This window comes from Pistacia vera, unplaced genomic scaffold (genome assembly GCF_008641045.1).
Source record: "Pistacia vera cultivar Batoury unplaced genomic scaffold, PisVer_v2 Contig503, whole genome shotgun sequence".
Taxonomy (NCBI): Eukaryota; Viridiplantae; Streptophyta; class Magnoliopsida; order Sapindales; family Anacardiaceae; genus Pistacia; species Pistacia vera.
In genome coordinates, this window is record NW_022196339.1 from 483907 (window position 1) to 501215 (window position 17309).

Genomic DNA, 17309 nt, shown 5'->3' on the forward strand with positions numbered 1-17309 from the left:
ACTTATAATAAACGAATGCATCAATATCGATTGTATATCTATTTAATAAAATTACAAAAAACAAAAATAAAACAGAGCAACACATAAATCATACAATACACTTAGTTATTTGTAAATGTATAGGTGGGAATTGAATTATTTGGGTAGAGAGTGTGCTACTTTTGGGGAGCAAATATGGATGGGTCCCTAATTTCGCCACCAAATTAAAAATATTAGTGGGATCCAAGAAAATTATTTCTTCTCCTCCATTCTCACTCCTTTCTTTCTGCACTTGTTCTCATTTCCACCATATAATTTTGATCAACCAAAACTCAAAAAGAAAAGAAAAAAATAGTTTTTGCACAGCAAAAGAATATAAAATAAAATTATTTGATTAATAATACAAACACAAACAACACTCCAACCGCAGATATTTAGTATCCTTTTTCTCACTCTCTCTCTGTCTTTCTCTTTCACCAGATTAGAAAATTTATTAGCTTTCACTTTCTAATTATAATCTCTTTCTCTTTCTCTTTCTCTTTCTCTATGCAAAGTTGCTGGCAGTCTTACTTGTATCATCATCTTTCAGTTTACACACTGATTGTGTAATAGGGCATCAATGAATGAATGAATGAAACTCTTCATTACTTTTCATTTTGAGTCTTCCGTCACACCTCCACCATTGCTGATCGGTGAGTTTTTACCAAAGATTGTATTTTTATTCTTTTTTTTTTTATATCTGGGTTTTGCTTATTCTGTCAATTTGCTATCTGGGTTTTGCTTGCTCTGTTCATTTATTGTGTTTTGGCTTTCTGGGTTTGGTCTCTTTCGACTGTTTTTAAGTTCCCATTTCAAGTTGTTAGCTTCTTATTATTTTGAAGCACTTTTCAACATTCTAGATTGAGTATGTATGTACTTGGTTTGCTTTATTTTCTTTGCTCTATCTTTTCGGCTTCTCAGCTGTTCCATCTGTCTTTTACAAACAGCACAGTGAAGCTGCTATTGTTCTTCTGTCTTTGCCATGCTTTTTTGTCTTAAAGTTTTTCATTTACTTCATTTCTTTTATTCTTTCACTTCTCTGGAGAAACAACTTGCTTCTTTGCTGTTCGAGTTTTGAGCCTAGTAGATATGTCTTTTTTTAGGCTTTTTGAATTAGATAGTATTTGTTTTACTGGTATTTTATGGACATGCTTCTCTGACACTTTGTATGTTATCTTATTAGTTTTTATTTAATCATTGTTCTGTAATCATGATTCTTCCTTGTCTGATGTGTGGCTTTTATCTAGTTTTGATTGTGTAATCAAGTGTTCATTTCTATGTTATTGGCTTGTGGTTTTCATCTTCAATCTATTGCTCATTTTTCTATTAAAAAACTTTGGAGTTGCTTCCAAGGTTTTCTTGGTCCCACTAATGATGCTTATGATGTATGAAAGTAATAATATGTTGATGTTCTGGTTTGTATTACAGAATTGGAAATTTTTATTAAGTTGAAATTTTAATAGCAATTAAATTAATAACATGTAGGAGGGCTGAGAGATGGACAAGGCCAGATTGGATTTAAGATTTCAGCACTCAGGATCATCCCAATCTGATGAATCTGTTTTAGATTTGGAAAGAAACTACTGCAATATTCCTAATCTGCCTTCATCGAGTCCATCACCGCTTCAACCTTTTGCATCATCTGGTCAGCATTCTGAGAGCAATGCAGCCTACTTCTCCTGGCCTACATTAAGTCGATTACACGATTCAGCAGAAGATAGGGTTAATTATTTTGGAAACCTCCAAAAAGGAGTTCTCCCTGAAATTCATGGACGGTTGCCAACAGGGCAGCAAGCTACCACATTGCTTGAACTGATGACTATTAGAGCGTTCCATAGCAAAATCTTACGTCGGTTTAGTCTTGGGACGGCAGTTGGGTTTCGCATTCGAAGGGGTGTTTTGACGGATATACCAGCTATTCTTGTCTTTGTTGCTCGGAAAGTTCACAGGCAATGGCTTAGCCCTGTCCAGTGTCTACCAGCTGCTCTTGAGGTGAGAAACGAACAAACTTAGATGTTGATATTTCAAACTTATTCTCTAATAGTATTTCTTTGTGGCTGACCTTGTTTTGTGTGTGATGTTAAAATGCGTTTTTATCATTTGAAGCAGGGCCCAGGAGGTGTATGGTGTGATGTAGATGTTGTGGAATTCTCTTATTATGGTGCGCCTGCTCCTACTCCTAAGGAAGAACTATATACTGAGCTTGTAGATGGCTTGAGGGGAAGTGACCCATGTATTGGTTCCGGTTCTCAGGTATCTTTCTTCTCCTAGCAATATTCATATGTTACATACTGGCAGAATGATAGGGGATGATCTGCAACTTTGTAAAAAGACATTTTATCTGTTTTCTGATTGCAAGTTAATTAAAGCATAGGCCAGGTTTGTAAATGCTGAATTTGGGATGTACCATTTGAGAATTCGATATTGATAATTCTAATAGTAAGAATGTTCTCTTGCAAATGAATTTCTAGTTTAACGTGCTTTGAGTTTGGTAATTAATAAGTGTTGTTACAGAGATAGTTCCAAAATTTATCCATTTATTTATTTAATCTTTTGGGTTTATGGAGGTAAATATAATTGAAAAAGCAACTGTAATCTACTAGAAGCCAACAATCTGCTTCAAGATTTTTATCTTTCTGGAAATCTTGTGACTTTGTTGCTGACAATGCATGATTTTGAAGACAGTCAATATGTTATTTCAGGGCTTTTGCACTCCATGTTTTGCATTCCATTTCTTGATAAACAAAAAGATGGTTAACCGGGAGATCTGTTGACGAGAAGTATTAAAATATCATCCTTTATTAGAACGTACATACAGCTTAAGAAAGAGTAAACCTTTTAAAAGGGTGTAAACCTTTTAAAAGGGCTGTATATTAACTATGTCTTGAATGTCAAAATTTATGTTCATAATTTCCTGTTGTTGAAGCCTTGAGGGCATGAATATAGATCCTTGAAATGGGAATCACTGCTTTTAAATTTACCATCAGTAATTGAAATTTATTCTTATAAACCATAATTCAACATTTTTCTGGTGGTGGGAAAGCAAAAGGCATCCAGGCTTAAATAAAGACATATCTTTGAATATTTGGAATAACTCGATGTTATTCACAAAATGTTTTATATGATTGATTTATTCCCAGTAAAACTGGTCGTTCAGGATTAACTAATACCATGTTTAATACGGACATATTAGTAATACTGCACTGTTTGTCATGTTGCTTGGAATTTCTCTTCTGGAACATCATGTTTATGGATAGAATATGATTTGCCTGAGTTTGTTTGTTCAATGCGAAATGGCATCCAGATTTGGGCATTGTTTAGTGTAAAGTCAGGATTCTAATTGTTTACTATGGTAGTTGGGACAACACAAGCTTTACCTATTTGTTTAATGGAAGACCTTTTTTTATGTACTTATTCCCAAACTGGTGCATTTTTTGTAAGAATTAATTGAAAGTGCTGAACATCTTCTTCTGCACTCCCGTTTGCTTGCTAATTGTATAATAATCTGGATATCTCCTGGAAGTACCCTCTTCTAGTTGCATGGCTCTAGTGGAAAGGCATGCAGCAGTGAGAGGCAACTGGAGGTCTTGTGTATTGTGGGGCTGTGCTGTTATGACATCCACACTATCATGCTATAAGCACTACTGAAAAGCCACTCTGCCATAAGATTGCTGAAACTTTGGATCTTGTTATGAAAAGTATTTGTTGTTCATGTGTTGTTTGGACATATGCCTTCTTTGGATTTTATTCATAGATTTCCATTTCTCTGATTTGCTTCTCTTAGTATGAAAGCATTAAAATTATCCTCTGGTGAATCTTATTCTATAGGTGGTTACCAGCATATTTTATGGATTTGTGTTAAAGTATCACACCATTATTTGAAGTTGTGGTTGGGTTTTATGGTAGTTAGTTTGTGAAAATTTTCCGGTGATATTGTGGTCATAATTTAACCTTACATCAAATCTTTTCTGAAGAAGTAAAAGTTATATTAGATTATGACAGCAATCATGTCTACATTACTACTTTTTTCATTTGAATTTGTTTCCCAACTTTGAAGCTGACAAGATATGGACCATCACTTAAGACTTTGAGGAAATTTTGTATCCGACTCTTTTCTATTATACAGAAGCAGCATAAATTAATGTTATCTGGAGATACCCAATAAAATTGAGAATTATGTAAACTGAAAAGAGTATACGCGCATCTAACATGCGCTCCGATCCTTGCTCATTGTCGTAGTAGCTTTTGTTAATGGTGGAAATCACCTTCTTTTTGCTTAGCTATGAAATCCCTTTATCCAATTTGGATCTGTTAGAGCTGTTCTGAGAGAATTAGCTAATTATTGTGATAGCTGTATTGTTTTCATAACTGTCAAAGCCATGCGCCCATACTGGATTCAGGATTGTAACCTCATATTTTATCGTTGAGGACCTGTCCAGATCTATGTGGGACGGCCTGTAAGAAGTATTACATCAAGTTTTAGTAGCGCAAATTGAAATCTTAAGAAACAGAAAGAGATTGTTCTGATAACCCAATGTTTGCAGTGTTGGTTTCTTAATAATATTAATTGCGTATTGGTTTGCCTGAACCCTTTTTGCCATTGCTTGTGAGCTCAATGGAGACTTGTGTATGTTTCTAAGTTCTAACTTCCATCTACCAATGCTCAGTATGGAAGTGGGACCACTTCAGAGTGGAAGTTTGCTAAGGAATGTTATAATCCTAAATATCTGGCAATGTATGTCTTGAGTCATTCATTTGATATTATATAGTTTATGTGTTCTTCAAGTATTAGATGTGATTGCTTTTGTCATACTAACATCAGCCATTAGTGTACAAAATTTAGACGAAAATAAAATTTCTTTCACTCTCCTTCAAAAGCTATGGTTATAGTTTCATGAGGGAATACAATTCTATCAATTATTTAGTAACTTCCAAAGTAAAGCATTCTTGATACGTATTTGAATTTGTAAAACTTGAAACTACTTTACATTGCATTTCCTGATTTACACAATTCAGGATTTTAGTCTTTCTTCATATGGTTAGAATCTTTCTGGTCATTTATGAAAATGTTGTCGAAGGACCTTGTTGCTTAAGAGGTTAATATCTTCATTGTCATATAAGTTTTAATGTGATACAGGTGCCGTTGACTATGTACAAGATTTTGTAATGGTTGATGAATTACTTTTCAAGTATCAAACTAACTTTTTCTGCCTGAAAATTCTATTTTATTTTAACATAAGTGGGGAAATGTCTGTACATGTCAGTGTTTGCCAGGTAAAGAACAATGCAAATTTAATGGCTTCAACCAGAGTCTCTACCTCCAAACATTTGGCAGTTAGAACTTAGATCCTGGGCTTGGATACTCACTTGCTATGCTTACGAGTACTGTGTAATGAACCCACCATTGCCAGCACTTCGGAATCATACGTATTTCTCTTTAGGAGGCGAACTGCTGTTACTTTACATTTTTGAAGCTGTCTCTGTTGTATAATATTTCCTGGTAACAAGTCTGTTCAGAGAAGGTTCAGATCTAATTGTTGATGGCGGTATCCATGGCATGTTTATTTTTGTTAGCTTGCAATCCTCTGTTGCATAAACTTTGTAGGGCTAGTTTCCTTGTCACTGTGTTTGCTGTTAAAGATGTCTTATTAGCCTTATACCAAAAAAGGTCAAAAAAATAGCTACAGTAGGGTAAATATGCAATTCCCAGTTTTGGATATTTTACCAGTATATAGTTTTGTGTTTTTTTGCCTTGTTTTTCTATTTTATCATTAATTTTTTGTTTAGGTATGGGCAGGTGTACTTTTTTCTGGAAATTTCTTCTCATGCTTTTCTTTTTTCTTTGTACTCTTTTATGGCCTAAACATAGTTTTATAAATGAGGTTTATTTATCCTATTTGGATATTAGTTTCTCCAATTTTTTTTTTTTTTTCTCTTGGAATCACACTGCTTCTCCCTTTTCTAGGTTGCTAGCCAAGAAACATATGGAACCTTGGGTGCTATTGTTAGAAGCCGGACAGGAAACCGACAGGTCGGTTTTCTTACAAATCGACATGTTGCTGTCGATTTAGACTACCCAAATCAGAAAATGTTTCATCCTTTGCCGCCCAGCCTTGGACCTGGGGTGTATCTAGGTGCCGTGGAGAGGGCAACGTCCTTCATCACAGATGATCTTTGGTATGGTATCTTTGCAGGAACAAATCCAGGTAAAGCAGTTCCAGATTATATCATCATTAATGTACTACCGACAGATCTTATGAAAAACCATCTCTGCTCCTCATTTGTCTGCTTGTTTTCAAGTCATGAATTATATCCCAGTCCTAATCCATGAAATCAAGAATTGACATTAGTTAATTTATTGGGGAAAAGAAGGAAATGAAAAAAGAATGTCAGAAACTATCAAGTAGAATGTACTTTGCACTAGGACTATAAGTAATAAATTTCAGGTTGATAGCTCAATCTGTCATTGGGAATAGAAAGAGGCCATTTTTCCTGAAGTTAAATTGATCAGGGATCAAAACAGACTTAAATCATCTGGCTGCCTATAAAAGTAACCCTGCTGATTGGAAAAAGAAAGAAATTATCCTGTTTTATAGAGGAACTTAACCCTTTTTTCTAATCCATCTACTATTAATATATTCATGACAGACTGTAATTTGGTTTATGCTACAGTGTAGCAGCAGTCATGTTGATATAAGATATTTGTGGATCCATTACTCAAATTTCAATCCCAAATAACAACCTCAAGCTTAATTGCTTCAGTAAACTTAGTCTATAAACCTACCCAAACTCAGTAACTTTTTCCTATCTAACATTGGCTAAACTTGTGTTCTTTTTTGAACTTTTTTAATTTCCTTGAGAGTGCAGAAAGAGTTGTGGACTTTTAAACTATTGGGGCTGGAATTATTCTCTTTATGGATCATTAAAACATACTAGGTTAAAGTATTTGTAGCTTAAAATTGGAAAAAAGTGAAGAGGGACATAACTTTAGGCTACCAATATAAAATTTTGAGTAAACCTTCTCTCCTTTCAATCATTGAACTTAATGCTTAATCCAAGCAGTTGTGCTAAATTTTAGGGTTTGTAATGTGCTGGCTTGGTTAATTTTGTTGTCAACTATTTCTCTCTCTCCCTCTCTCTCTTTTTTATTTTTTATTTTTTATATTTTTTATGGATGGTTTACTGAATATGACTATCTGTAATTTCATGTTTGTGCTATGCATTAAGTCCTGACCCCCACACATGCCCATTACGGTTTGGTGCCCCTGCAGAAACATTCGTCCGAGCAGATGGGGCTTTCATTCCTTTTGCAGAAGATTTTAATCTCAGCAACGTAATTACATCCATAAAAGGTGTGGGTGAGATCAATGATGTTCATAACATAGATTTGCAGTCTCCAATTAACAGTCTCATTGGCAAGCAAGTGATTAAAGTGGGAAGAAGTTCTGGCCTGACTACTGGGACAATAATGGCCTATGCTCTTGAGTATAATGATGAGAAAGGGATTTGTTTTTTCACGGATTTTCTTGTTGTGGGTGAGAACCAACAGACTTTTGACCTTGAAGGTGATAGTGGAAGTCTCATTCTCTTAAAGGGTCAGAATGCAGAGAAGCCACGGCCTGTCGGGATCATTTGGGGTGGGACAGCCAATCGGGGTCGGTTGAAACTAAAAGTTGGTCAACCTCCAGTGAATTGGACCAGCGGAGTTGATCTTGGGCGCCTTCTTGACCTCCTTGAACTTGATCTCATCACCACCAATGAAGGGTTTCAAGGTGTGTTTTTGAATCAATTAGAAACCTTTTTCATATAATATGGTGCTCTGGTTAATTATATAAAAGCAAGAATATCAAGGTATTACACATGAATGATTATCCAGTTTAGTGGTATGCATGTTCTAGAAAGTTCCCTATTGAACCAAATAAACCATTGAATGTTTATATAGTCAGCTTTGAATGGTTATACGTTTGGATGGCAGTGGCTCGTTATTTGCTAGTGGAAGAAGATCAAAGGGTTAAAACAGTTGTTTAAAATATTGCAATTCCAGTCTTCTTGCAACTTGTCATTTATATTTGCGTTTTAGATATTTTAATATTGATGTTAAAGTTGTCTGAAGATTTCTGAGGCCAAGAAAGGCTCTGAAGGCTAGTGTGTTAGTGTTAAAGGCCTGTTTTTTTGCGATCTTAGACATGTTTCTCTAATCCCCCTGTTGATTATTTCTGGGTTCTTCTGTTCAACGTAGCTGCAGTGCAAGATCAAAGAAATGCTATTGACTCTACAGTTGGGGAGTCACCCCACCCTGAACGGGTACCGGCTAAATGTGAAGAAACCTTTGAGCCTCTTAATTTAAATATCCAGCAAGTTTTGGTTGATGGTGAAACCCAGCCCCAAACATTCATCCCCACCGAATTTCATATAGATGGGATTGAAGCATCTCGCGAGGAGGAACATCAGTTCATTCCAAGTTTCACAGGTAGATCTCCGTTGCATCGAAACAACCAACAGGAAAACCTTGAGTCAAAAAGCCTCTCGGCATTGAGGAATGGTCCTGGTGAAGAGATTTATGTTTCATTACGATTAGGTGAGTCTGAGCCAAAGAGAAGAAAACACTCTGATACTTCCTTTAGTATTGAAGAACCAAAATGAAAGGGAGAGTTGCGTGATACTGCATGGTTAAATCATGGATGAGGTCAGGAGTTATTTTGTCTGTTCTGGCTTCAGATTGCTTGGGGCTTCAAGTTCTAAATTGTAAGTATCTCAGAAGTGTCAGAATCCGAATTCCTCCAAGAAATGTAGGTCAATGCCTTAAAATGGGATGAGCCATTATTCTTTGTTCTTGCATGTTTTGGGCTAAGTTTACAGTGGTAGGTTACATATGAAGTTTATACGATATTTAGTATAAAAATTGTCTAGGCAGCAGTTCCTTATGTTAAATATTTATTCGATTTGTATCACTGTGTTGAAATCGTTGTACCATAAACTCATAAAGCACTCCTGAAGTGGGAGTTGAACAGCTATCAGAAGAAAGGTAAAATGTTTAGTTTTGGCAAGGCAAAAGGGCTTTATCAATAGTACCATACCATTAAGTCTCTCTCTCTCTCTCTCTCTCTCTCTCTCTCTCTTCATGTGGAACGGTTAATACCAAGACTTTGTTCAAGTAAAGAACCAAATTCTTGTAGTCTATTTGACATCAAGCATGGTGCTAATAATATATATTTCTTTTTATGTTTCTTGCTACTTAACTTTGGTTTCAATATTGAACTAGATATGGGGTTTGTGCGCTGTATGTTTATTTAATATTTTTGAAATAGGTTGTAAATAAATTTATTCTAGCAGAATAAAGTAATTAGACTAAGACATGATAATTGTTAGATTATACAAGTTTTAGAGTAAGTATAACTTCTATATATATATATAGTTGTGTTAACATAAAATTAATAATTATACCTTTATAATTATTAATGTCAATTAATATTATGAAGATTAATTATTTGAACTTAAAATTTATATTAAGTTCATTTTCAAATTTGATATTGACTGTTTTTCTCATTGTATAGGATTCTTTCCAGCCATTTAAAACATATTAATTTTCATCTTTATACGTTTTTCTTGAAAATTGTTAGATTTGTGGAATGTCTATGTAATGTATTTATATAATTATTGTTAGTACTCATCCAATGTGTGAAGATGGAAGAATTAAATCAAAACTAACATGTTATGATGGAGAAAAATTTCAATCAATTAATGAGCAATACCAAAATCAAGATGAAATTGAATATAAAGAATAATACTTTTACTATAAAAAAAATAAGTACATTGCATTTTTATACTGTGAAGTGGGTTAGGACGATATAAACTTTATGTTCTATTTTTCTTATAGTTGTTCAATTCCTCTAGTGCATATGCATACTCTCTTTTGTTTAGGTTTTAAATAATATCTATGGCAGATTCCATGATTTGTAACATCTGGTCAATGACTTCTGCGAATTTGTCTCTTGCAGTATGTAGATCATCCAGATTGCTCTCAACTTTTTTGAAAATCTGCCTTAATTCCGGCATTCTCTGAAAAATGTCTAAACTAATTACAGAAACAATATACAATCAAATTTTATAAATATATGGAAATAGTAACATGAATGTGTAAATATAATTATTAGATGAATTCTCGACATATCAAAATTTTTTTTTTAATGGTTTTTATATTCCCGCAAATATGTATCATGATTTTGCTTGAGATTTTGTAATTTAGGATACAAAAGATGTGAAACATTTATACCTTCTGGTTGCCTCGGTGGAGAATTATTGTTGTTGAGGTTGTTGTTGGTATTCGTTGCACATTCTTCTGGTTGTGATGTTTCATCAGCCATTTTGAATTAAGTTTTGGAGAAGAAATGAACAATTACAATGTATAGTATCTGAAGAATGTTAAATGGGTGATTGATGTCAGAGTAATATTTATAGGAGAATAGGATATGAAAAGGGGGAATATGAACATACATCTGGTAATAAATAAACGTGTCGATCGAAAAAGTGTTAATAATTATTTGGAAAAGGTAATAGGAAACGTTAGTAGACTATCTGTACAATATTAAAGAAAATCGTAATAAATATTTTTTAAGTGTGTAACATATTAGTTAGGTAGTTAATAATGGTTCAACAAGATGTTGAGTTGTTATGATAAAAAAACAATGTGATTTACTAATAGTAAAATCTTATTGATACATTTTTAAAGGATGCACAATAAATATTTTGTCAAGTATCAAAGTAATATTTACAGGAGAATAGGATACGAAAAGGTGGAACATGAATAGATATCTGGTAATAAATAAACGTGTCGATCGAAAAAGTGTTAATAATTATTTGGATAAGGTAATACGAAACGTTAGTAGACTATCTGTACAATATTAAAGAAAATCGTAATAAATATTTTTTAAGTGTGCAACATAGTAGTTAGGTAGTTAATAATGGTTCGACAAGATGTTGAGTTATTATGATAAAGAAACAATGTGATTTATTGATAATAATATCTTATTGCTACATTTTTAAATGATGGACAATAAATATTTTGTCAATTATCAAAGTCAGAGATGATATGATGATGTCACAATATATTTATTAATTTTTTAATTATGGTTCGATAATATGGTTATGAAACATGCATATAGTTCGACTTTAATCTTGTTTGATCAATAATTGTAAAACAGTTTTTTTAAATGTGTAATAGAAATGGTTATTTCTAGTTTTTTTTTTTTTTTAATTAAGATTATAATATATTTAGATTGATGTTTGTTGTATATGTTTAATTTTTTAACATAATGTTTGAACAATTTCTGGGGTACTGTATCACACAGTATGAAAGTTGCTCTAGGAAAATTAACAGACATCTAACAACAGATAGACACGTTGATTGAAAAAGTCTTGACAACTCATAGCAAAATTGTTTGTGGTGCATTAAAGGAGAGCGTAATAAATAGTTAACAATAGTTCGATAGGCAGGTTTCCAAAATATGTTGTGGTTCGGCATAGAATTCAATCTAATGAATAATGGAATGGAAATTTATTTTCATATGTTATAGGAACAGTATTTAGATTTCTGTTTGTCGAACATGTTTAATTATTTGAAATTGTCATAATCATTGGTGTTTAATATTTTTATTAAATAATGTTTATGTTGTACTGATCATTGTAATCTTATGATGAATTTTTCTTTATAGGTTATTAAATATTTGGATCAATCATTGATAATTCAGTGAGTTTTAACTTATATTTTCAGATTAAATTAAAAACATTTAAATCTGTACATGTGTAAGAAATTACATACGAAAGTTACTAAAAATTAAATTTCATACAAACTATTTGGTAATCCACGTTACATCTATGACATGTGATATTTTCTGGTGACGTTGATCTTTTCCAATGTATACGATTTTGATTCTCCTTGTTGCAAGTCCCAAATATTTGCCTTTTTAATGAGAATTGTTGCAGTTGGAGTTAGGGACTTGAATTCTTTCCTGCAATATTCCAGTTTGTAGAAATGATTATGTAGTTTTACTAATTTCATTAGAATTTGTATACCTCTGCTGTCATGTACAGTAAGTAGAGCAACAATAGTGTGAGATATTGCTTGCATGTTATATTTTTGGCAAACTGCAATCAGTAGTTTTAATCCCATATATGTATCATGTTCGATGAAGAACAAATGTTTTCCCAGCAGTAGCAAAGCTTGTTTATTTTCTGCTTCTGCAAGTGTCTTCAGAATTGAAAGTCTCGCTGTTGTTATTGTTGGTAGTTTGTGTCGTTGTTTCGAAATGTCAATTCTTTTGTAATATTTGTTTTATCTTTGCTTGTTTGTTAAGAGATTTGCGCCGACAAATTATACTGTAAGTAATGATTTTGAAGCATAAGATTCATAATAGTTATAAAAAAAAAAAAAAAAAAAAAAAACAAAATCCATAGTTGGGAATCATAATACCATTACCTTATGATTAAGTAACTAAGAACAAATAAGTGTACCAAATATGACTCACTTAAATATGGATCCTAAAATGCATTTTGCTTTTTGTTTATTAGAAAACTATTAATAATTAAAGATGCACATGGTTCGGTAGAGTCATTTGTATGGTTAACCGTTATTGTTATAAGACTGCTACAGAACAAAAATGGTGTGAATTTCATGGAGACCACGACCATGTTACCGCCAATTGTATCACACTTCGCCTCGAGGTAGCCAAGCTGTTGAAGAGGGGACACCTCCGTGAATTTTTTACGGACAAGGGGAAAAGCACTGTAGCAAATAGAGATCGCCAAATCACTCCCCCACCATCGGCAGACGAATTGTGTGGTGTCATCAGAGGCAGATCAAAAGTAAGTGAGGTGAGTTACTCCTCAGCAGGGTGCCACGCCCGAGCCACAATCAACTCTCAAATCCAACACTCTAAATCGTCGCTACAGAAAGCTACCAACTTAACTATTGAGTTCGTAGACAATAAAGCAGCAACACTCTAGAATCCCCATCATGACATGCTCGTGATTAAACTCCAGATCATTAACATCATTGCTAGAGGGATCCTGGTAGATCCCAGCTCCTTAACCAACATCTTGTTCCTAGAGGCATTTAAGGTCATGGGGTTAGATGAATCCGACATCAACCGCCCCCCTACTCTCCTCGTAGGATTAAGCTCAAAATAGAAATACACCATTGGAGAGATTACTTTGTCAATCTATGCCAAACGAAGCATCTACTGCTAGATGTCGTTTAGCCTAAAGAATGCTGGCACCACCTACCAGTGACTTGTGAACAAAATGTTCTCCAACTTACTAGGGGACTCCATGGAAGTATACATCAACAATATGCTGGTGAAGTCCTTAATCGCCGAGCAACGCCTTGACCACTTTCGGTAAGCCTTCGAGGTGCTGTGAAAATACAATATGTAATTGAATCCGACCAAGTGATTCTTCGGCATCTCATCCAGCAAGTTTCTAAGTTACATGGTGACACAACATGGCATCGAGGCCAATCCAGATCAGATCAAGGCAGTTTTGGGCATCCCATCCCCAACTTATATAAAAGACTTGCAACGTCTCACAAGGAGAATATCCACCTTAAGTAGGTTCATCTCCAAGTTGGCAGAGAAATGCCACATCTTCTTTGTCGTCGTCAGGAAATCGAAGAAGTTTGAATGGACTCCAGCATGTGAAGAGGCATTGATTCAACTGAAACGGTATTTAACGTCGCCTCTACTGCTTTCCAAGTCGAAGATATGGGAACGACTCTACACTTACTTGGCAGTATCTGAATTTTCCATATCTGTCGTACTGATCCGAGAGGAAGAAAGAAAGCAATTATCAGTCTACTACACCAGCAAGTCCCTACTCGACACCAAGACTCAGTATAGCCAACTTGAAAAACTGGCACTTGCCCTAATCACACCCACACGGAAGCTACGACCATACTTTCAATGCCACCCGATCATAGTCTTGGCCTTCTAGCCTTTGAAAAAGATACTCCACAAACCAGATCTCTCGGCTTGGCTCATCTAATGGCCAGTTGAACTAAGTGAGTTTGATGTCTCCTTCCAACCCCGCACCGCGATCAAGTCTTAAATGCTAGCTGACTTCATTACCAACTTCGCGCTTAGCACTTCTATTCAGGCAAAGAGGGAGCTCATATATTTGACAGATTATGCACCCTCCAAATGGATTCTATTAGTAAATGGCTCAAGCAATATCAATAATAGTAGACTAGGACTAGTGCTCATCTCCCCAGAAGGAGATACCTTGCAACAAGCCATATGGTGCGGCTTCAAAGCAACCAACAATGATGCCGAATACAAGGTGTTGATCATTGGGCCCTCACTCGCTAAAGGAATGGGGGTCAAAAAGATATAAGTGAAATCCGAATCACAGTGAGTGATGCATAAACTCTAAGGCTCCTATCAAGCACGGGACGCCAAGATGACTTCGTATCTAAACTTGGCCAAAAAGCTCCAATCATCATTCGAAGAGATCACAATTACCCAGGTCTCAAGGACCAAAAACTCCCATGTAGATGCCCTTACAAATCTTGGTTCGGCCTTGAAGACCCAACACCTAACAACAATCCCTTTGGTACACCTACAAGCATCAATAATTGCTTTTGGCTTAGTCGAAGTCACTCTAGTCGACGCAGACGAGTCATGGATGACACCCATCTTTTATTACCCAGATAACAATGAACTCCCCGTAGACAAGAATAAGGCACGACGACTTAAAGCTAAAATGGCATATCTCACCATACATAAAGGCCACCTACTTAGGAGATTATTTTCAGGACCATATCTCAAGTGTATCACCCCCGAAGAAGCAAGATGTGTGCTCGCAAAACTCCATGAAGGCGAGTGCGGCAATCACGGTGAGAGACAGAGCCTCGCCAACAGAGCATTGACTGCTGGCTACTATTAACCCACCATGTGCTCCGACTCGACTAAGTATGCCAATAATTGCGACAGCTACCAACATTTCGCCAAGGTATCACACCTACCTCCTGAACGACTCGACTCCTTTCTCATGCCTTAACCATTTATGAAATAGGAGATGGACATTGTAGGCAAGCAATCAACTGCGCTAGGCCAAATGATGTACATGCTTGCGGTTACTAACTACTTCACCAAGTGAATAGAAGCAAAAGCCTTCACTCAAGTCAAGGATTGCGAAGCAAAGAGCTTTGTGTGGAAGAATGTGATTTGTTGGTTAGGCTTGCCAAAAGAAATAGTCATGGACAACGACTCCCAATTTATTAGTTTCGGCTTCCAAGACTTTTGCAGAATGTAGGAGATCAAACTAAGCTTCTCCATACTGTGTTATCCCCAAGCAAATAGGCAAGCCAAGTCTGTAAATAAAACCATCCTCTAAACGTTGAAGAAGAGATTGCAAAAGGCAAAGTGAGCTTGGGCAGATGAGCTCACTGGGATGTTATGGTCCTACTGCACAACTGCGTGGTTGTCCACAAGAGAAACACCTTTTTTCTTGGCTTACGGTTTGGAAGCTGTTATTCCAGCAGAAGTGACGGTCCTCTCGGCGTGGCTCTAGTGGATGAATGAAGATACCAACGAACAACAACTCTGTAACAACCTTGACATCGCTGATGAACTAAGGGATTAAGCCCTTCTCCGCAATGCCATATGCTAGCAAAAAATGGCTCGGCATTGCAACAAGCATGTCCGAGCTAGAGTCTTTAAAGTCAGCGACTGGGTCCTGTGCCAAGTATTACAGAACACAAAAGTGTTAGGAGAGAGCAAACTCAACCCCACATGGGAAGGCCCGTACGAAATCACCAAGGTTGTCAGGAAATGAGCCTATCAACTGCAAACACCGAAAGGCAAGAACATCACTAATAGTTGGAACACCACCCATTTAAAGGCTTACCATTTCTGATACTACTCGGCTCGACTCTATCATCTGTAGCACCTAGGAATTTTTACAGTGGGGGATAGGGTGGGCCTGTCCACTCCCCCTAGTTCTGTTAAGACAATTTTTCTCCAATTAATATTGTTTTTTATCATTCAATAAATCGAGGTATTATTCAGTCATACAAATTTTTTTAAGCTCCAGTATTTTCGCTCTTAAGCTCCCAGCAAATTTTGATGGCGTTCAGACATTTTAACCTGAAGGGCACTCTCCGCAGGTCTACCAAGATTGTCAGTGGCTCATATCATAAGATTCTGTTTTTACAAGATTAATTGAAAATTTTACCGTTTACAGCTATCAAGATATTTGTGATAGAAAATTGAAATATGTTGTTTGAGTTATAGTGTGAATAGAGTGATTTGTCTATTTTATTAAAGATGGAAAGGAAAAAAAAAAAAAAAAAATCAATGTCCATGGAACTATCAAGATGATTCCACTAAAGTTCCACCACAAATGAAGGAATTTGATTAAAAACCGCCATATGGAAAGGCTAGCATGAAAGTGACAAATAATAGCGACAAATCATAAGCACTTCATTCTCATTGTCTATCATTTTGAATTTGTTGGTTTTGCCAAACATAAACAGTGAATATGAACAAGACGCATGAAATCGCATAATTAATTAGTTCTCTCAGTTTATTTTCACGAAGTTTGGTGAAGAGTTGTTTTTTATTTCTTAGAAGTTGTAGAATTGGACGAGAGTTTCACTTTTAAATTCAAGTTTCTACAATAAGTTTAATGATTAATGGCAGATTATGATGTATGTTAGGCCATTGGTTGGTTTATGAAATAGGTTATAGGTATACATATATTGATTGAGATTATTTAATCAATCTTGAAAAGTTTACGGTGTCGTTTAAAGAATATTATATATAACAAAATCAATCAAGTTCATTATTAATTTAACTTTAAGAGAAATAATTATATATGTCAAAGTTTGTCTCCAATAAGTTTTTTGTTGTTTGATACGTGTCTCCTCTTGATGTGATGAAATTGAAAGCCCCATCAATTTAAAAATATATAATTATAGGATAAGTTATTAGTATTAATTATTAAATGGTAGCAAACTAGTTCATCTATTATATATAATATAAGATGGATGATCAACTAGTTGAAACCAGTATTTATTTATAAATATCTCCATTTATTGTTGAGCCAAAAATAATTAAAATCTGATGGAAAAATAATTAATAAACATCAATGAAATCTATCTATTATTGAATACCACTGTTACGAGGACAATAATCCCTTTTGGTATGACCCAGTTATGATTTTGTGAATTCATTTTTGTCTATGTGCAATTCAATAATCATGCAGTAAATAACCTATGAAATTAATCTATACATTAT

The 17309-nt window shown here is 35.0% G+C and overlaps 2 protein-coding genes across 4 annotated transcripts in view; one reads left to right on the forward strand and one right to left on the reverse strand.

The window, feature by feature from the left end:
* LOC116105678 (alpha-glucosidase-like) overlaps positions 1-1027 on the reverse strand; it is a 6883-nt gene extending 5856 nt beyond the window's left edge. Inside the window, exon 1 of the mRNA XM_031392092.1 lies at positions 964-1027. Coding sequence (XP_031247952.1) covers positions 964-1027 — 64 coding nt within the window. The remainder of the gene's footprint in view (positions 1-963) is intronic.
* On the forward strand, positions 393-9233 carry LOC116105695 (protein NARROW LEAF 1-like). 3 transcript variants are annotated; one of them, XM_031392107.1, is made up of 6 exons: positions 393-671; positions 1504-2010; positions 2125-2271; positions 5984-6224; positions 7290-7790; positions 8264-9233. In XM_031392107.1, the coding sequence occupies exons 2-6, from the start codon at positions 1516-1518 to the stop codon at positions 8659-8661; spliced, it is 1782 nt and encodes a 593-aa protein (XP_031247967.1). In that variant the 5' UTR covers positions 393-671; positions 1504-1515; the 3' UTR covers positions 8662-9233. The 3 variants fall into 3 exon arrangements, with proteins under 3 accessions (XP_031247967.1, XP_031247965.1, XP_031247966.1); XM_031392105.1 differs by having other exon boundaries at positions 397-671; positions 8258-9232; XM_031392106.1 differs by having other exon boundaries at positions 400-671; positions 2128-2271; positions 8258-9231.
* Positions 9234-17309: the final 8076 nt, after the last annotated feature.